This window comes from Danio rerio, chromosome 23 (genome assembly GCF_049306965.1).
Source record: "Danio rerio strain Tuebingen ecotype United States chromosome 23, GRCz12tu, whole genome shotgun sequence".
In the NCBI taxonomy this organism is placed as follows: Eukaryota; Metazoa; Chordata; class Actinopteri; order Cypriniformes; family Danionidae; genus Danio; species Danio rerio.
This window is the reverse complement of record NC_133198.1, coordinates 35,567,819-35,589,723: the sequence shown is the minus strand read 5'-3', so window position 1 is coordinate 35,589,723 and position 21,905 is coordinate 35,567,819. Positions and strand designations below refer to the sequence as shown.

Below are 21,905 nucleotides of genomic sequence, written 5' to 3'. Positions count from 1 at the left end.
ATATTAGAGGAAATACTCTGACTAAATTTCTTACTCTGTTAAGCAATTTAGGAAATAGTTGAAGAAGAAAAAAATTCAGAGAAGGGCTAATCATTTTGACTACTGTATATATATTCAGCAGTATAGATATTTCAGAGATAACAAACCTTCATTCGCCTGGGCTGTTTGTGTGTGTGCGTGTGTGTATCAGGGTAAGAATCTGGTTCCTTCAGCCGCTGGAGGAGTGAAGCTCAATTACACTGTTCTGATTGGAGAGACTCCCTGTTCTGTCACTGTATCTGAGTCTCAACTGCTGTGCGAACCTCCAAATCTTACCGGACAGTACAAAATCATGGTAAGATGGACTTTTAAGTGTTTTTCTTTTAGTTTTCTTGTTTATTTACATTTACATTTAGTCATTTAGCAGACGCTTTTGTCCAAAGCGACTTACAATTGAGCAGGCATTCAGCGATTTAACAAGAAGAGGCTATAGCCCCTTTCACACATACAGACCTTTCTGGAAAATTGCCGGCAATTTTCCGGAAAGGTGTGTATGTGTGAACAGGTCCTTTTTGAAAATACCGGTAAATTCGTTCTGGCTATTTTCCGGAAAGAGAAGTTGTTACATTACCGGCAATTTGCCGGAATGCTGCGCTGTGTGAATGCAGAAGGAAGATTGCCGTAATAAGCGCGTGGACGTCTAGAACGTGCTGACGTGAGACGTCTGCTTTAGCCAATCACAACAGTCAGACGCATTTACGTCCGCGCGGTTTATGAGAATAAAAGTTTTTGAATATTTTTCCAGACACATTTAGCTGCTAGAAGTTAGTCAGATCACGATTATATGTTCTTCTTAATGCAAACTGTGTAAATAATCATCGATGAGATGCTTATGATAAGCCGCTGTTTGTTTAACTTCAAGCTTTGCGTGTGCCTGTGAAACAGCCTGTGAGCGCCTGCACACGCACATATTATGAACATCTAGACATGCGAAAGTGATCCTGCGAAAGTTGTTCACAATATTGATCATCCACAGTTTGTAATTTAGTCAAATGTTTACGAATACAAGCGCAGCCGTTTAGAGCTCATTTCTGGTGAATGATGTCAGAATTTACCGGTATTTTGGAATGGATGTGTAAATGCTCTTTTCCGGAAAATTTCCGTAACGTCCTCGTCTGTGTGAACAGCACTTTTTTGAATATACCGGTAAAGTTGTTTCGGAAATTTTCCGGATATTTACCGGTATCACTGTGTGAAAGGGACTAATGCTCACATTCATTTATTTATTTAGAATACATACATTATTTTTTATTATTTGGAAATAAAATCTCATATAGTAAATTACACTACCATTTAAAAGTCAGTTATTTACATGTAGTCATTTAGCAGGCACTTTTGTTCAAAGCGACTTACAATTGAGGAGGTATTCAGCGATTCAACTAGAAGAGGCAATACACGCAAGAAGTGCTAATTAAGTGCTAGAGTTCGGAGAGCGGAGTGTTTTCATATTGAGAGAAAAGAGTGTTTCTGCACGGGTTTTGCCAAGCCCACTCACCTGTGTGAAGCACACCTCCTAAATGTACAATGTTGTTGTTGTTGTTGTTGTTGTTTTAGAGATATTGAGGGATTTTAACAAGTTGTATAGTGCAAATGAGCAAAACTGGTGCAAGTGTCGATTAAAATGACAGAGGGATTAAAGAGTGAGTTTTCTGCAGGTGGTTTGTCAAGCCCACTCACCTGTGTGAGGCACACTTAGAGTCGCAAAGTTTTAAGATTGTCGTGTGGTGGGGTTAGGGGGGAGTTATTATTAATTATTATCATGTTTATTATTTTTTATTATTTTCTTTATGTTATTATATATAAATATAACATTAATATACTATTATTATTTTATTTATTTTAACATTTTGTTGGAAATAATTGTAAATAATTATGGAAATCCATTTTTTTAAAACAAACACATTAATTAAATATTATACATAAAAATACGTACTTTTCACTGTCTGTATGTTATACTTAAGTTACTAAAAGCATTTTAAAATTCAGGGATCGTAAACAAAATGAACTTTAAATAAAGAACTAAATTAAATTAGAACTAAAATAGAAATGAATATAAACTATAAAAATATCTATTAAAACTACTACATTATTCATTTGCCAGTTTCAGCATTTGCTAGTAACTATAATGAATTCTAGCAGTTTGATTTTTACTAATGCTAACACAGAATAATAAATGCTGTGGAATATTTTGTTCACTATTCATTTGTGCGCCTTATCCAACCTCTTAATCATATTCAAATTCTCTTTCCGCAGTAACAAATGTTCTTCAGCTTTATTTTTGTAAAGGAAAACCGTCAGCACTAATGATCAGATTTACAAATAAACAATGCCTTATGTGTTTTACTTGCTTGAAAGGACCTTTAGTGCCTGTTTGCCCAGATTAGAGACGTGTGCTGTTTAGGTGGATTTTAAATGTCCTGTTTAAAGGCTCATTATTTACTATTGTTGTCCCACTGGTGGAGATGCAGGCCAGACCTTCAGCAATGCCACAGTCTTGTTGCTGTCACCAGGTTCCCTAGAAACACTAAACCAATTACTGTTAGCACTGCCCAAAACTTACTCAACACAATCTATATCTGCCTCTGTGTATGTGTGTGTGTGTGTGTGTGTGTTTTTTATGTGTTGCTTATACAACAAATCTTATACAGATGGTATTAGAATGCATTTTGGATTGAAAAGAAAAAAAAAACAGGAGGGCTAATAATTTTGAGTTGAACTGTATGTTTGTGTGTGTTCTCTCAGGTGCAGGTCGGTGGTCTGCACGTGTCTCCCGGCTCAGTAAACATTCTCTCCGACAGCCTTCTGACTCTTCCTGCCATCGTGAGCATCGCGGCCGGTGGAGGCCTTCTCCTCATCATCGTCATCCTTGTGCTCATTGCCTACAAGCGTAAATCCCGTGAGAACGACCTCACGCTCAAGCGCCTTCAGATGCAGATGGACAACCTGGAGTCCAGGGTCGCGCTGGAGTGCAAGGAAGGTGAGAAAGACATCGCTTTTCCACTACATTGCGTTATTGATTCTTTGCATTTATCTGCAAGGAGCTGAAATCGTTTTATTACTACACTTGTTGACGTTTGTCTCTTGTATGAAGCTTTATTTTAATTTTTAAGGTCACACTTTATTTTAGTGTATCGTTGCTCTTTTTTGTACATCCTAACATTACTAACAATAACATCACTAACAATACTACTGTAAGCTGATGTAGAATTTAATCCTAATATTATATATGAATATTAATATTACCCAGTACTTATATTTAATATACAATTCTATATTAATCATATTAGACAAACCGTAACCTTGGAATTATAAGGTTCTATCTGCGTTCTGAATAATTTTGAGATAATAAGCTTTAAAGTTTTTGCATTCCATAGAGAACACTATGAGTGTAACATTTGTTTTTTCAAAATGTGAACAACTTATAAAAAAAAAAACATCTCATAATGTAAATAAGTTGACATTTAATATGAATATGTCAATAACTCAATGACGAAATGTTAAATAAAACAACATCACTTACTACTTGTACAGTACTATTTATACTAATATAATAATGCTATATTTTATATACGAATGATGTATATTAATATTAAGTAATATAAATAAGTACATGTTCCTATTGATACTGATAAAAACTGATGTGTAAACTAATGTGTGTGTATGTATATACAGTATATGTATACATAAACACTCACTGGCCACTTTGTTAGGTACACCTGTCCAACTGCTCGTCAATGCAAATTTCTGATCAGCCAATCACATGGCAACAACACAATGCATTTAGGCATGTAGATATGCTTGAGGTGGATGGTCTACAGCAGCAGAGGAACACACCGGGTGCGACTACTGTCATCTAAGAACAGGAAACTGAGGCTACAATTTGCACACGCTCTCCAAAATTGGACAAAGTATGATCGGAAAAGCATTGCCTGGTCTGATGAGTCTTGATTTCTGCTGGGACGTTCTGATGGTAGGGTCAGAATTTGGCATCAACAACATGAAAGCATGGATCCATCCTGCCTTATATCAATGGTTCATGCTGGTGGTGGTGGTGTAATGGTGTGGGGGATATTTTCTTGGCACACTTTGGGCCCATTAGTACCAATTGAGCATTGTGTCAACGCCACAGCCTACCTGAGTATTGTTGCTGACCATGTCCATCCCTTTATGACCACAGTGTGCCCATAACGCACACATGTCATAAAGCATGAATCAAACATGACAGCAAGTTCACTGTACTCAGATGGCCTCCACAGTCACCAGAACTCTATCCAATAGAGCACCTTTGGGATGTGGTGGAACAGAAGATTTGCATCATGGATGTGCAGCCGACAAATCTGCAGCAACTGCATGATGCTATCATGTCAATATAGACCAAAGACTGAGGAATATTTCCAGTATCTATGCCACGAAGGATTAAGGCAGTTCTGAAGGCAAAAGTGGGTCCAACCTCGTTCTAGAAAGGTGTACTTAATAAAGTGGCCAGTGAGTGTGATATATATATATATATATATATATATATATATATATATATATATATATATATATATATATATATTTATATATATACATCGAATATAAATTCAGATTAACATAGATTAGTAAAATGTTTATCAATATTTACATACTGTAAATAGTATTTTGAATATTTAGCATTTAATGTAATCATTTATATAACTATTCATACTATTAAATTTTATAAGAATTAATTTCTAAATTCTGATATAAAAATGCTTTGAGATGAGCATTTATGTCCTTAATAATATTATTTTCATAAAATGAGCAAACTACAAGCATTTGCATGCATTCGTTAGACGCTCACAAAGCAATTCACGGTGCATATGATATTACTACAGATGTGTGTTCTCTGTGAAACAAATCCTGACATTGCTGCCATAAACAGCATGATACCATGATAGCATATTCTTAAAATTCAGACGGCACCAATTAAATCTGCAGTAAGAGATCTGTGTGCCGCACATCATCATCTGAGGCTGACAGAGAACACATTTCACACACAGTGCAGATGAGCGAGTGTCCCTGACCCGCGTTTAGCACGGCTGAGAGGATGAGGTTTGTGTTGACTGACTCTGGAGCCGCTAGGAATTTTAAGATGCAGAAGTGTTGAAGGGGCAGATTGAGCCCTGCACCACAGGAACGCCTGAGAGAGAGAGAGAGAGAGTTTAAGATGAGAGAAAAGAGACACCGGCCCAAGATGAAGAGGACGACAGGTGAGGGCAGACCATAGAAAAAGAGCGCTCCAGAAAGCAGGAATAAGCAAACGCGAGGAGAGAAAGAGAGATAGAAGAGTCCCTGAGGAAAGAGTCCTGCCCCAGGCTCTGTCAGAATGGACCCAATTAAAGACATCCCACCTCCAGTCTCCACCAGCAGGGGACGAGCACTTCAGCAGACTGCAATTTACTCTCTGTGTGTGTTTGTGTGAGTGAGAAAAACATAAATAGAGACAAGCTGAGAGCTTCTTTTAGTTTTAGCTCCATTCGTCTGCCTGCAACCTCCTTCAGGAGCTTCAGAAAAACCTCAAACTGGACCAAAAACAAGTCTCTCTCAGATGCTGAGTAGAACTGCAGTTCCGGTTCTGGGCTTTTAGGTGGCCACAAACTAAAAAAGAAAAACTCATATATTATCAACCTTAATATTATCTAATGTTATCATTATAAATATTACTGTATATTTTTAATATTAGCAACATTAATGCAATGTTTACCTTCATCTTACGTCTTTATATTTACATTTATTATATTGCAATTTTAAAAAATGTCTTTATAAGAAGGAAGTAAATTAAGCTTAATCTTCAACAAAAGATTTCATTTTGTTCAAATGTGACCTATTTATAGATTTTTCAATTGATTAACATAACTGGGGGGATTTTCCTCCCTTCTTGTTTTCAGCTTTTGCAGAACTGCAGACAGACATCAACGAGTTGACGAGTGATCTGGACCGGGCTGGTATTCCCTATCTGGATTATCGCACATATGCCATGAGAGTGTTATTCCCCGGCATTGAGGACCATCCTGTGCTCAGAGAGCTGGAGGTGGGCTATAATTTACTTCATTGGAATTTATATTTCCTTCATTCATTCATTTTCCTTCAGATTAGTCCCTTATTTATCAGGGGTAGTCACAGTGGAATGAACCGCCGGGACTCGAACCAGCGACCTTCATACTTATGGAGCTGATAATATGCCAAAACAATCTGAATTTGAATTGTGTTAATTTGAATAATTGGCAATTGATATTTAATAAGTCTGATTGTTTATATCCGGTTAAAATTGTTTTCAATTTGAATTTCTTAATTCGAGTTTGAATTTCATAACTTAAATATTGAACATCTGAAATTTAAGAAAACTGAATTTTTCAAAGCTGACATATTTTCAAACTTCAGATTTTTTGTGTTCTGAATTGATAGACTGCAGTTATTGGGTTTGTAAAAATAGTTTCAAACTTTCAAGATTTTCAAATTCAGTATTCTTAAATTAAAAACCAGAAATTTAGATCATGAAATTCAGATTCAGCAGAAAGTAGGTCATGGGGCATCAACAGGGAACAGTAGACAATCGCCGAAAAGTCAAGCGAAGCATTTTGGCCAATCACTGAGCTGCGTGAGTTTTAAATTTTCAAATTAAGAAATTCATATTCTAAATTTTTTTTTTCACATACAAATTAAGATTTATTAAATGACATTTGTCAATAATTTAAATCAACACAATTCAAATTCAGATTGTTTGGGCATATTATTAGCTCCATACTTGCTGTGAGGAGACAGTGCTAACCACTGAGCCACCGTGCCGCCTGGATTATATATTTTGTTTCTAATTTCTAACTTGGTTCTATTCTAACTTGATGCAAATATAATATATAAGTACCTAAAATAGTTACACAGTGTACTTAATCAGTAGGTACTTCGCCATCTACCCTCTCAACACTACACTTTCTTTATAATATAAAATATAGAAGACAGGTGTGAGCTTTCATTTATTTAATTTGTATTTCATACCATAAGATTCTAATGACTTGTATTTTGTATACTGGACAGTGGCAGCTCTTCTGTTTAGTTGCTTCTGTTTATAGCACACTCGTAACTGGATGAAAATAATGTTGGCCACATTGACGTATCAGAGAAATAGACCAAAGCGACCAATTCTATATATTATTGTAGCTTTCTATGTCTATGTGTGCAAGCAGTCGATTTTCAAGCTGTGTGTCATATCATTGCGGCTGCTGCAGGCATCTCACATTAGCAAAGTTGCTTGATTATTACAGCAGAATTCGAGTATTGACCTTATTCTTCAATGCGGAAGTGCGCTCATGTTTGCGATTGTTGAATTTCTGATAAGGAAGGAATGACAAGGAATAATAAACGGCTGAAAACGGTCAAACTACTAGCTCTACGAACAAGTGTGTGGCTGACTTTACTGACAAAGCAGAATAATATAATAAGAATATATCAGTTTGCAACATCAAGCAGCATAACAAGCTGTTGTTAAAGTCTAAAAATGAATGAAAGTGAATGATTAAGTCTTGAGCCAAAAAGATTCAAATGGCTTCACCCACTCGTACTCTGAGAATAAGGTCAATAGTTACTAGACATATTGTAAAATAGTAACATTTAATTTTTCGTCAGTCTTAACACATGATGTAACTACAGAAGAGTCTAGCTTTAATAAAGGAAAATTATTGAAGGTCTTGAAATTTTTGCTAATGGTCTAATCCGATTCAATTATGTATGCTAAGCTAAGCTAACCAGAGATAATAATAATAATAGTTCCTTACATTTATATAGCGCTTTTCTGGGCACTCAAAGCGCTTTAGACACAATAAAGGGGGGGGGGGGTCTCCTTATCCACCACTAGTGTGCAGCATCCACCTGGATGACGTGACGGCAGCCATTTTGCGCCAGACCGCACACCACACACCAGCTGATTGGTGGAGAGGAGACAGTGATGAAGCCAATTGGAATATGGGGATGGTTAGGAGGCCATGTGGGCAGATTTGGCCAGGATGCCGGGGTTAAACCCCTAATCTTTTCGAAGGACATCCTGGGATTTTTAACGACCACAGAGAGTCAGGACCTCGGTTTAACGTCTCATCCAAAAGACGGCGCTCACTGAGCAGTATAGCGTCCCCGTCACTATACTGGGGCATAAGGACCCACACAGACCGCAGGTTGGGCGCCCCCTGCTGGTACTAACACCACTTCCGGCAACAACCTAGCTTTCCCATGTGGTCTCCCATCCAGGTACTGACCGGGCGCAGCCCTACTTAGCTTCAGTGGGCGACCATGTGAGAGTTGCAGAGAGCTAGCTGCCGGCAAGATCAGCTGAATGTATTTAAAATTGATAAAACTCAACTAGACGAGTTGCACAATTAGCCTGTTTACAAAAGAAGCAGCATTTTGATAGGGTAGACACTGGCTAAAGATGGTGATCTTGACTGTGAAGTTGTTGTGTGTTCCAGGTCTCTGGTAACGGGCAGTTGTGTGTGGAAAAAGCTCTGAAGCTGTTCGCCCAGCTGATAAACAACAAGGTGTTTTTGCTGACGTTCATCCGTACACTGGAAATGCAGCGTTCGTTCTCCATGCGTGATCGCGGTAACGTGGCGTCGCTCATCATGACGGCTCTACAGGGTCGACTGGAATACGCCACGGACGTCCTCAAACACCTGCTGTCCGACCTCATCGACAAGAACCTAGAGAGCAAAAACCATCCCAAACTACTGCTCAGGAGGTGCGTGCTTTACTTCGTGCATCCAGTTTTTCATCCACTTTATAGTGTCAAATGAATATGCAACAAAGTTTCATTCTGTTATCTTAGCATAATAGCTATATTGATTCACGATCCATAAGAGCATCCCTCCAGTCTCTCGGTACGGCCCCATTGTCAGTGTCACTTATCATTTGTGCACTAGGTACTCATAAAACATTCATGAGCAGCTCAAATCCACTTGTTTTTTTCCTCTCTTTCTCTCTCGCTCTCGGCTATCCTCTATCCCTTTCCTCTAAATTTGTATAGGTTTTTCGAAGTCTTTCCAAAGCAGTGTGTCAACTAGAAGATTTAGACTAATAATGATTAAACAAAGAGTTGCCCGAGGGCTAGCATGCAGCGCGGTCCGCAGCCGCTTTCATTAAGACCCCGCTTGATGGAGTTTAGCCGTGTGTAGTTTAGCTTTAGCTGGAGGTGATTTGTTCCTCTTGACTGCAGCGTTATATCAGCTATACATCACACTTTGAATATTCAAAGCGGACAGACCAAACAAACACTGCAGCCGTTTGTTCACTCTCTCTCTCCTTCGGTCTTATTGAATGATTTTCGGCGTGTTGTTTGTTACGTGACTCAGCTCATTAATAGTCACAGTAAATAGATGCAGGGAAATGTGGATTAGGGCGTTATTTAACGTGACAGACGGCGCGTCTCTGTCATTATCTGCTGTCATTAGGAACACAAAACACTAATCCTCCCGCTCTGGCAAGCCGGGCCCAGGGGATCAGGGGCCTGAGGTTTTAGATGACACTTTTTCCTTTTTTTTCTATGGGAATGTAGAAGATTATCGATTCGACATGCTCCTTTTAGTCTCGTTCACATCTCCATGTCTTCACTTTTTCCAGGAAGCATCTGGAAAACAAGGCTGTACTAGAAGTCCTACGAACGTGTTTTCATTTATTTACTGTTTCCCTCTTTTCACTATCGCTTTCGGCCATGTGATTTCCTGCTGGTGTTACGGTTAAATGAACACCATCGCTTCCAAGACTGCTGCTAGTCTTCACTCCCTCCGCATCGATTGGGCTCCATCTCACTAATTTTCTTCCCTGTTCCTTTAATAAAAGGCATTACTCTAACTCTCTCGCTCGCAAGCATTTTGATTTCAATTGATCCAAGTGGACAAACCCTGTCCTTCTTGTGACCTTTTTGTGTGTGTGTTTGTGCTTCTCATTTTGAACATTTCCCCATTAATTTAATACATCTGGAGATTGTCCCTCCTTGTAACTGATATAGGTGTTTGCATTTCTGATCAAGCAGATCTTCTTGTCGTACAGATGAATTTAGTCAATAAATATGTCAAAAAATATATATTATAGACATTAGGGGTGTGATGGAACATCAACATAATCATAATTGTTTACCTTTGACTCTATTTTTTTTAGTCGATTAAAACTTTAATGCAGTGAATGGATGAACTTTAATGGATGAATGCAATTATTCATTTAATTAAATGTCTTAAAACAAGCTGTCAAGCTAACTGTGTTAAAATGTGCTAGCAATGCTAATTTATTCTAGATACATGCAACCTGTTTATTCATCGAAACATTACTTAACATGTTTAAAACATTTTGCTAGAAACAGTATAATCGTATATAAAAAATGTTAGCAACAAGCATGCTGGCAAATGTCTGAAAACATGCAAGCAATGTGCTTAGCATGATGCAATGCTACTTGCCTTGTTGAAACAAACAGCTTAGCCCGGCTTAAGCTGGTCGACAAGCCTGGTTTTAGAGGGGTTTTCGCCATTTTCATGCTGGTTTCCAGTCATTTTAAGCCAGGCTGGAAAATGACAAGTCTAAACCAGCTTGACCAGCCTGGTTTAAGCTGGAAATAGCAGGTTTTGGGTGGGTTCCTATTCTGGCTATGTTGGTCAAGCTGGTTTTAGCTTGTCATCTCTTAGCCTGATCGGTTAAGACCAGGCTGGAAATGGCTGGAAACCAGCCTGGAATGGTCAAACCCCTCTAAAACCAGGCTGGTCAACCAGCTAAAACCAGACAATCAGCCTTGGCTGGTTTAAGCAGTTGTTTTCAGCAGGGTGGTAATGCTACATGTCAACATGGTAACTTATTCTAGCTATGTACTAAATATTTTGGCAATGTCAGTCATGTTGAACAAGTTAGGAGTGTTTAGGGTTGAAAATGTTAAATCTTGTTTGTGTAACCCTGCCGGTCCTACTCCACCCAACCCGCTCCGAGCTGGGATCCAACCAGCGACCTTCCGCATGGGAGTCGGTTGCTCTAACAAGGAGGCTAAAGTCCATGGCCACTAGCGTCTGTCGCTAGAGCACCTTTAGCGGTCAGAGGAGTAAGGATTTTACCTGCACAGCACTTCACTAGCTGGCCTCCGCTACACTCACCACCCCAAACCTCACACCCCTCCAGGTCACAGCACACGGCAACATGCAAATTCAAACTTGTAGATGTTAAAGCAGTGTTAAAACTTACCATAGCAGCTAAGCTAGCATGTTGTAATCATGGCAGCAGCATGCTAATTCATTCTAGAAGCATGTCAACAATATGTAAAATGTAAATGACCTTTTTTATTAAGATTCATGAACTTTTGGGCTGCTAAAATAAGATTTCTTGACACTTTTTTTTTTCTTATTTATGGACCTGCAAATTTTATGTGTGGACATACTAAGGAATAAAATGTCGTGTCTCACAGGAAAACAGTGCCACATAAATTAATTATGTACACAAACACAACACTGGACATAAGAGCTATTTTAAAAAACCTATGCATAACCAACATATACTATAAAGGTTGCCTAACTATACACATCAGACAGGCTATACAAATACTTTTATAAGAGACTGAACTGTGTTGTGCTGGATGTTGTGGAAGAGATGTATTAAAGGTGAATATTATGCAAATGAGCTATTTAAGTTTGAAGCAATCAACGCAACATGATTATAGTAAACATTTATATAGTAAACATTGTTTTCCTTATTGAGTTCTTGTAAGATGGAGTTTAGATAAAGTGTCAGGTGCATATGAGGAAGAGTGTTTCTACATGTGGTTTGTCAAGCCCACTCACAATATTGCAGGGAGCTTTTAGAAACCTACATGACCACTCAATCATACGGTACAGAACAAACCATTAGGTCACAGTTCCAGCTAGTTTTAGCAGTTGTATTAAACAGCAAAGATCTATAAGTTGTTGTACTTAAAATCACCATAACAGAATAAGCTAGCAGTCGTAAGTGAGTGAGCTGCTTTGATGGTGTGCGATCCTTGTAGAATGTCTTGATGTAGGAACAAAGGACATTCATGTGTGTTAAGGAAAATAATGAATGTCAAAGATGCCTGTAGGGCAGTTGCTTGCAAATGAGACATCTTTTAAGAATCAGACAATATCAACAGAGAGACTAATTTATTTTCATAAAGTGACCCACTTGCATTTAATGATAACCGACTGTGAAAAATAACAAGGGCCTGTCTGGTCTCGGCGGTCATCGGAATGACTGGATGATTCATTTCTAATTGCCTAAAGCGGAGCTGGCATTAATATTTGCTTGTCTATTATTTTTTAATCTTTATTTGATTATGGGAGATATGGAGTCACTTATAAGACTCAGGCTTGTTTCTGGGCTTCTGTTTCCATCTGCATCAGCAGGGAATGTGATTGTTTTCAGCGCAGACTGATTCATCGCTCCAGTAGGAAAGCCGCAATAAATCAAATCTCAGTCGCGCAATGCATGGTTTTCAGTGGCTTTTTGCTAGTCTTTAATGACAGAGACATTTAAATATACTGATAATCACATTAGAAAAAGAAGTAACACTTGACAATATGGTTCAGTTAGTTAATGTGTTTACTAATGAACTGTACATCATGTTATTTATTTATTCTGTTCATTCATTAATGTTATTTCATGAAAATACAGCCATTCATTGTTTGTTTGTGTTAAGAGATAGCACAACTTTAGATTTTATCAGTGCGTTTGTAAACTGTAGAACTATGATTATTAAATGCTTTGCAAGTATTGTTCATACTTTGATTGTGTTCAATACATTAACATTAACTAATGAAACTTTATTCTAAAGTGTGAGCCAGGTGAGAATAAGAGATGTCAATTTTGAGAGTTGGAAATTTTGAATGAATTTGTTCATGAAGCTCATGCAACATTTTTGTCTTTTGTCCTGCTCAGTTTTGTTTTGTGCAATTTTGTTTTGTTTTTTGTTTTGTCCTGCTCTTGTGTTGTTTAGACTTGTTTTGTTGTCTTGCGTCCAGCTCAGTGTTTTGTTTTGTCTTTTTTATTTTATTTTCAACTTAAAGGGCACATAGTTTACCCCTTTTGTATGATTTAATATTAATATTATGGTTTGTTTGAGTGTGCCAGTTTAGGTTCAGTTCAACACAGTTTAGATGTTTTTATTATAATGTGTTCAAAAGTGTTATGTTGTGGGCGTTTACACAGCTTACTGTTTTAGGGGCGTGTTGCTTCACATGAAAATTAGTTTCAGCTTCCCGCTCAACGTAACAAGGGGGTGGAGCCAAGAGCTCCCAAGCTCTGTGTTTGCAACAGACAGGCAAACAGAGAAAAGTTAAGCTAGGATTAGCATTCAGCCGTACATATACGACTCAGACCAAGCAGAGAGTCCAAAATTTTTTGTGTCTCTGTATAGTTTTACAGCCAACACTGTGCTAGTTTCAAGTGCCGAGCTTTTACACCGAGACCAATAACTATGCACACTAAATTAACTTTGACTGAGGCACCGGATGTGCCGCTCGAAGTTGCGACACGGTACACCAGACACTCTTTGTGGCGCGGCAGAAACATGAAGTGTCCGGAATCGTCGCGCTACCCAGCGCCATGCAGCGCCATGCATTCTAGAACTCCGAACACAGGCCTCCACCAGGGCAAACACAACGGCGCCCCAAGTTGGCGGCCGCCCGCGGCGCCCAGCTGCCGACCCGAAGTGCCACCGCGTGCAACCCGACAGAAACCCACGCTCAGAACTCTGAAATGCATGGCGCCGCAATGCGCCATGCAAAGAGGTGCTTCTGGTTTGCAGCCTGCAGGCAAGTTTGTTATTTTATTTCCAATGGAGAGACGCACACATAAGACAACACGCTTGCACTTTTCCAGCTGCACCTAAGATCACAGGGAGCTTCTGTGTTTGCGAGAAATGCAAACGGCGGAAGTTTAAACCTACCAAAAGGTACAAACAATAATTCCGATTAGAGCGATAATGTGGAAAATTTTGATCTTGTGTTGAGCCCAATGAGCCTTACATCTAAAAATAGAGCAAGTGTGTTCCTTTAGTGATGTCGCTTTGACTTACACGCTGAAAATGGAGGACGTGAAACAAGAAACTGAGGATATGGTGAATTGCCTGTCAATCAATATTGGTGGGTGGGCGGGAGGACCACACTCCTATGTCAAGTTGCGGTCGCTCTAAAAACCGCTCCAATTGGTCCACCGTTTTTATTCTGTTAAATTGAAAAAAAAGGACTATGGGTCTGTCCAAACAGCTTGAAAAGTAGATTTTTCACCATAGGTGCCTTTTAAGATTTTTTGTTTTGTTTCACCAAAGACATCTTATTATTTTATTGTTTTTATTTTGTATCTTGGCACAGCTGAGCATGTCTAATGCAAGCCTTTGTTTTGTCTCTATCTTTGTCTGAAGTGTTTAATTTATCTTTCCTGATTTCTTTTTCTTTTTTGTGGTATGTATATTTATTTGTTAACACATGGGCATCATGGCTCAACATGTCATGCTAATAACAAGACTCGAATAGCATATTGCTTCTTGACTAAACTTTTTTAGTGAGATTTTGTTTATGTTTCTCTCCCGCATCTTAATATCTGTGGAGGACTGTGGCTAAAAATGGAACGGCTCCTTCGCCTCAGGCTCTCTCTTGGTGCTGTTTTGTGTGTGTGCACATGTTTTCACCTAATGAGATTTGCAGGCACCCAGAGCCGCTCAGAATGAACTATTAGTGAGACACATTGTGTTGTGTGTCGCCCCTTCAATGAAGCATTCCTTTACCCCCATCAAGAAACACACATATACATTACACACTAATAGCTAATGCTCATTAATGAAGGCAGAAGACATCAAAAAATGCTGAAGAAAGGGAGTATGAGCAGACAAAGGCAGAATTACACAAAAACATTCTATGATAAAGTTGTAGAGGATGCAAAAAAACTCATTTAGGTGCACAAATTGCTACTATTATCTGTTTATTCATTTTCTCACTAGGAGATGAGCAGGCAGTGTGTTTGGGCTTCCTGTTCAAAGAAAATAGAGCATTTTTTCCTTTTTATATATATAAAGCATCAAATCTTCAATGAAGAGATTTTGGAGATTGACTTCTCTGGGTTTGAAATATATTTCGAAGCCAGATATTGACTCTGAGCCCCTGCGAAATGAAATATGCCCGTGCGCCAAGAGAGCCCAATTCCCACGTGCATTTGAAAATGCCGGGCCAATTTCCCTTCATTTTATTTGTTAGAACTCAATTTCCATCCGTTTGTAGAGGTAGTTTATGAGAGGCACTGAACCGGATGCTTCTAATAAACCAGTTGCATAAGGATACTGCGTTTTCTAAATTTAGTTCAGCAGTTCGTAATTTAGCCCATATTTGTAGGTTGTAGGGTTTTTTTCCCGTCCGTCACAGTCCATCATTGATCGCAGATTGACTGAGACAGGAAAGAGACAGGAAACAGCCGTGCAAGACCTGATGCAACCAGCATCAAACGAACTGTCATTGTAGTATATGTGTGTCAGTGCTCATAACTCACACGATCCCTGAATGAGTGTCACATATGAGTGCGCGCATCGGTGCACAAACACACATAGGTTCCTTCTCACTCCTGCATCCAAAGTCCCTCGGCTCACAAGCCTAGAAGAAAACAGGTACAACGCAAAGTTGACAGGCTTAAAAGAGAATATATAAACATGATGAAATTTCGGATAAAGTCCGCCACACACGCTGCCGAACAAACACACAAATACACACTGTCCTTTAGACAAATCAGACAGCTCTCGTCTCAAACATGACGGCTTTCCTTGAGCTCGCTCCATCTTGCATCACTCCTGTTTTCCCACCTCTCATTTCATCTCTGTCTGAAAGCGCCATTTGATTTATTCACTAAAATGGACCATTATTAAATAATCATAATTGGTCGGCCTCGTTATTCAACATCCATGTTTGTTCTTTTAGTAAAATTTGCATTTTTTCATCTTCTAATGCATTAACCTAGATGAGCGAGTATCTTGATAAACAAATGCAGCATAATGCAAATCACATCATCTTTATGGTAATGGACTCTTAACACCTGAATATACAAACTCTGCATTGCGATAATAACTTCTTTTTTAGTGAAGTCTATGCACTCTATGGCCATCATTGTGCTTTTCTAGGATGCTTTCCGTCTGCTTGAATAAATCTCCTAATCTGCCTGTTTTGCCAGTTAGATAATATAAAACTAATATTGTAATTATAATGATCAGAAAAAAACAATAAGAGGCCGATTCTTTTAAAACTGTTGTTTAGTTTATGTACTGTATATACAGTTGGAAGTCAAAGTTATTTGCCCTCCTGTGAATGCTTTTTTCTTTTTCAAATATTTCCCAAATGATGTTTAACAGATCAAGGAATTTTTCACAGTATTTCCTATAATATTTTTTTTTCTGGAGAAAGTCATATTTGCTTTATTTTGATTAGAATAAAAGCAGTTTTTAATTTTTTAAGAACCGTTTTGAGGTCAAAATTATTAGCCCTCTTAAGCAATATTGTTTTTCGATTGTCTTCTAATAACTATTAGACAGAACTAATAGCTAATGATAAATGTTAGCAGTAACCAGGTAATTCTCTTGATTTAATTATCTATTGAATATATATATATATATATATATATATATATATATATATATATATATATATATATATATATTATTGCAATTTAAAGGCATAACTAGGCTAATTAGGCAAGTTAGGACAATTAGGCAAATCATTGGACATCTGTAGCGAAGCAGATGCTGAGAACAGACTTGCGGATCCAAGTGCAGTTTATTCGAGATTAGTCAGGCAGGCAACAGTCAATACAGTGGCAAGCGGGTAAATGCAGAACATTCAAAAGGTGAAGTCATAAGGAGACTGGTCAGTCTTGGTTGGCAAGCAATGTAAACAAGCAAACAAACAAAGTGAAGGTCAAACACGGCAGTGCAAGGCAAAGGAAACTACATCGTGGTGCTAACAAAAAAGTGTAACAAGACTCAAAAGCAACTGGTGTGTGTGACTGTACTGCTTTTAAAATCCAAGTAATCAGTTCATAATGATTCTCCGGCTGTGTATGTGTAGTGAAACAGAAACAGGTGAGTGTGTGGTGCATAACGGGATTTGTAGTTCTTTTGGTGACATATTTGTAGTTTTCCAGCGATCTGTATGGACTAGATCGCTGGTGATTGTGACAGCAATGATGACTTGTGCTGTCGTCAATCAAAAAAAAAAATTTGCTTAAAGGGGCTAATAATATTGACCTTAAAAATGGTTCTTATAAAATTAAAAACTGCTTTCATTCTTGCCGAAATAAAACAAATATGACTATGCGGAAGAAAAAATATTATAGGCAATACTATAAAATAAATCCTTGCTCTAAACTTCATTTGGGAAATCAAAAAAGAACAAGGAGGGCTAATAATTCTAACTTCAACTGTTATATCAGGATAAGATTACATTTTAGATGAAAACAATCAAGGAAATTCCATGCAGTGCCATTGTTTTCAAATCTGATGATGATAAATCACTTTCTTGAGCATATTAAAATAGAAATACACCATTGAAATTATACTGCATTTACAACAATAGATTTATTGATTATAGGAGACTCTCTGGCTACACTCATCTAGCATTGGTCACATGGATATGCAGCAGCACTTTCAGTTTATCACCGGCGGGACCTGACCTCTATAAACACACCTCATCTCATCTCACCGATCAGCACTCGCTATCACGTGTGACCCTGCAGTATGACCCTCTCCAACAGAATATACACACGCGCATACACTCTCTTCCACACTGTGTGTTTGCGGGCTGTCTCAGCGGTGTAATCATAGTTATTTCCACATGCATTAAGAGAGTCATTTTCTCTTGCTACTGTTGAGTAAATTGGCGGTGTGCTGCCTCACCGGCCCGAGCATGTGAAAGTGTGACATCGCCGCGACAATTACGCAGCTGATATTACATCGTCCACCGATGCTTATTCTTGTTTGTAATGTCCATAAGTGAACATAATACTCACTGCCACAAAAAGCCAGATAGAGACAGGAAGACAAGCGGGGGGAAGAAAAAAAAAGTCTTTCCAGGGTGAAAGCTGGAGTGTTTTGCATGGAAAGAGAGGTATTGGTATTCCACAGGCGTGCTCAGCCGTCAGAACGAGGGAATAACCCTTTCATGTATTTTTCATGCTCGTTAACCACTCCCGTCGGGGTGCTGTTTGTTCTCTCTTCCTCTGTCTGCCTTCTCCCTTCGCTTTTTTCCACCTGCTCTGTGTTCAACTAAAACCCTCAGCTCTTCCTTTTGGGCTCTTCCTAAATTGTTGCCCACAACTCTAGAGATCTTGTGTTTGTCGTCTGTGGGTTTGAGGCTGTGCTTCTGTCTCCTGCCTCAAAGCAGACAAAGAACGAAAGAGACAGGAGGTGGTCAGATGAAATAGAAAAAAAGCTGTCTGGAGTGACTGGCTGGGATTGTTCTTTCCTTTCTTAGGTAGTTTAGAGATTGTGGGTTCAAGTTCATTCATTAATTTTACTTCAGCTTAGTTTCTTATTTATCAGGGGTCGCCACAGCGGAATGAACCGCCAACTATTCCAGCATATGTTTGACACAGTAAATGTCCTTCCAGCTCTAACTCTACTAGAAACACCATACATTCACACACACACACACGCACACACACACACACACACACACACACACACACGCACGCGCGCGCACACACATACACACACACACACACACACTCACACTCATACACTAATTTTGGTTACCCAATTCACTTATCAGCCAATGATTGGTATTGGTCTACTTTACATTATTACATAAAGCAGTGTTTCTCAACCACGTTCCTGGAGCACCACCAGCTTTGCACATGTTCCATGTCTCCTTACCCAAACACACCTGATTCATATTATCAGCTCATTAGCAGAGACTGAAAAACCTGTAATGGGTGAGACAGACAAACTAGACATGCAGTGTTGGTGGTCCTCCAGGAACATGGTTGTGAAACTGACATTTTTAGCTAATTATCAGGGCCAATTATATCCTGCTAATCCAATAAGAGCAGAAAAATGCATCAGATTTATGCTGTGTATAAAGATAATGTCTCCTGCAAGGAATTACTGTTGAATTGGGTGTCAAGAATGCTAAAAGTTATAATTATACAGAAAAGCTTTTGTTTGCAAGCCTAAAATAAATAGATATATTAATATTTTTGGAGTTCAGTCCATATGTTAGTACTTCAATATAATCTAAACTATTTTTATTTCCATTAGTTGGAGACACATTTCTTGTTTAAATTCTTAAACTTGTTTTTCATACAGTATTTATCATTTATTTTGGGAAAGTATAATATTTTTAATCAATTTTACTAAAACATTACATCAAAGTGCCTTTAACTAATGTAATATTCATTCATTTTTCTTCGGCTTATTGCCTTATTTATCAGGGATCACCACAGCGAAATGAACTGCCAACTATTCTAGCATATGTTTGGGGATGTCCTTCCAGCTCTAACTCTACTGGCAAAATCATTCACTCTTGCATTCACACATATACTCACACACTATGGCCAATTTTGTTTACACAATTCACTTATTCAATTCAATTCAATTCAACTTATCAGCCCTTGACTGGTATTGGTCTACTTTAAAATACATACATCATTACATAAAGCAGTGTTTTCCAACCGCATTGCCGGGGGACCACCAACTCTGCACATTTTCTGTGTCTCCTCAACCAAACACACCTGATTCAGATCATCATTAGCAGAGACTGAAAGACCTGTAACGGTGGTGGTGACAGACAAAGGAGACATCCAAAACATGCAGTGTTGGTGGGCCTCGAGGAACGTGGTTTAGAAACACTGACTTGCAGTACATTTTTAGCTAATTAACAGGGCCAATTCTATCTTGCTAATCCAATAAGAGCAGGAAAACACATTAAATTTGTGCTGTGTTTAAAGCTAATGTGTCCTCCAAGGAACTACTTTTGTAGTAAGTGACAATAATGCAAAAAGTTATAAATATACAGAAACGCTTTTGTTTGTAAGCCTAGAATAAATATAAAAATAATTAATGATTTCTTGTGTGGCCTGGTAAAGGACCACTGCCTTATTGGACCCCAATAGCCACAAAAGGCTCTATAAAAGCCTGTGTGTTTCACCATTTATACTATTATTCTCCTTCATCTTCAGTTTCCTTAAAGAACAAGCAAACAAATGTTTTTTATTTGGCAAAATATTCATAATTTCCTAATATTTGTGTGTTTCAGAACGGAGTCTGTCGCTGAGAAGATGCTAACCAACTGGTTTGCTTTCTTACTTCACAAGTTCCTGAAGGTAACTTTCTTCTTTGACTTCTTTGCTGTAATAGTACTAGTCTCATGTAGACAGACTGTTGAATCTCAGCATGAAGTCTGGTTCACTCTGGAGCTTATTCCTGGCTCCGAGCCGTCCAATTATACAGGAAGCAGCCCGTCATGTCATGATCAACTAGAGTTTGAATGTTTGTAGGAAATAATTTAAATAATTGGAGTCTCTTCAAGCAGTCTGCTGAAAAAATATCAAAGACATTAATGTGTCTGGACTTAATGGTTGGACTTTACATGTTTAATGCTCAAGGATATCCTGTTTATTTGCTGCTGGCGGTAAGTGCCTGGAAGTAATATATCTTTCTCTCTGTGAGGCAAATCCAGTGAGTAGTTGTTGGCAGAAACATTTGTAGTAGTAACCTGGGAATTATAGGAAATTTGAAATTGCATAAAGTCAGAGAATCAGATTTTGAGAAAGCTTGGTCAGAAATGAATACAGTGGTGCACAAGTACACGTGATTACACAATAAACTGTACACATTTATGTGTTACAAACATTTAGTGTAGTCATTTGCTTCATTGTTGACATCTGAAAGAAAAAATGAACTTTTAAATAGTACTTTATTAAAAAAAACTAACTACGTCTTTTGCCTCAATAAACTCCTAATTTGCTGCTTTTTAATAGGTATTATGGTAGTTAGGTGTGTAACACTGGATTCAGGTTGATAACAGGGGTAAGGGTCCAAACGCAGTTTATTATTAGGTTAGTCAGACAGGCGGTGGTCAAACAGGAACAAATCATAAGGGTAACCAAAAGTGTAGTAGTAGTCAGGGGCGGACTAACCTTAGGGAGCTCCAATCCCCTGCTCGACACTTACCGATCGACCACCTCCCACCCCGCTCTTCACTTACCGATTGTCAGAACTAAACTACCCCCCCACCACCACCACCACCAAAACCCCCAGGGGCTAAGCTATTGTAACTTTTTCCGGGTGAAAATGCTGTCCCAGTCTGCCCCTGGTTGTAGTCAAAGGCAAAGAGGTCAGTGCAGACAACAAACAGAATAAACAAAAAACAAGGATCAGGAAACTATATATGGCTGACGCAAATCTGATGTTTCAACACGGTGTCAAGATCCCAAAGCGCAAGTGTTTCAAACCACTGCACCGAAGCATGATCCGAAACACCAGGTCACGTGAATAAAATGATTCAAAGCGCCAAGATCACGTGACTAAAGCGATTCAAAGCATTGCTCATTTCAGAAGTGTTTCAAGACCTGACGAATCTGCATTTGATTGACAGGGTCGGGAAAACACTCTATGCCATGTAGCTTAGTAAAACATGCGTGTGCACAGAGTAAATAGTGTGAGCTTCATGTGTGTGTAAACGTGGAATCAGGAACTGGTGTGTCTGAGGTGCATAATGGGAGTTGTAGTTCATTGTAGGTCATTGGTGATCGTGACATTAGGTTTAGGTATTGGGTAGGATTAAAGATGTAGAATAAGGTCATCTAGAATATGTACTTTATATGTACTAATAAACAGCCAACATCTT

At 38.5% G+C, this 21,905-nt stretch overlaps 1 protein-coding gene across 15 annotated transcripts in view; it reads left to right on the top strand.

The window, feature by feature from the left end:
- Positions 1-21,905, top strand: part of plxna2 (plexin A2) — a 775,253-nt gene that overhangs the window by 703,827 nt on the left and 49,521 nt on the right. For all 15 annotated transcript variants that reach the window (XM_073939239.1, XM_073939238.1, XM_073939236.1 and 12 more), the window contains 5 exons: positions 191-334; positions 2,782-3,016; positions 5,949-6,091; positions 8,514-8,782; positions 20,313-20,379. In XM_073939239.1, coding sequence (XP_073795340.1) covers positions 191-334; positions 2,782-3,016; positions 5,949-6,091; positions 8,514-8,782; positions 20,313-20,379 — 858 coding nt within the window. The remainder of the gene's footprint in view (positions 1-190; positions 335-2,781; positions 3,017-5,948; positions 6,092-8,513; positions 8,783-20,312; positions 20,380-21,905) is intronic.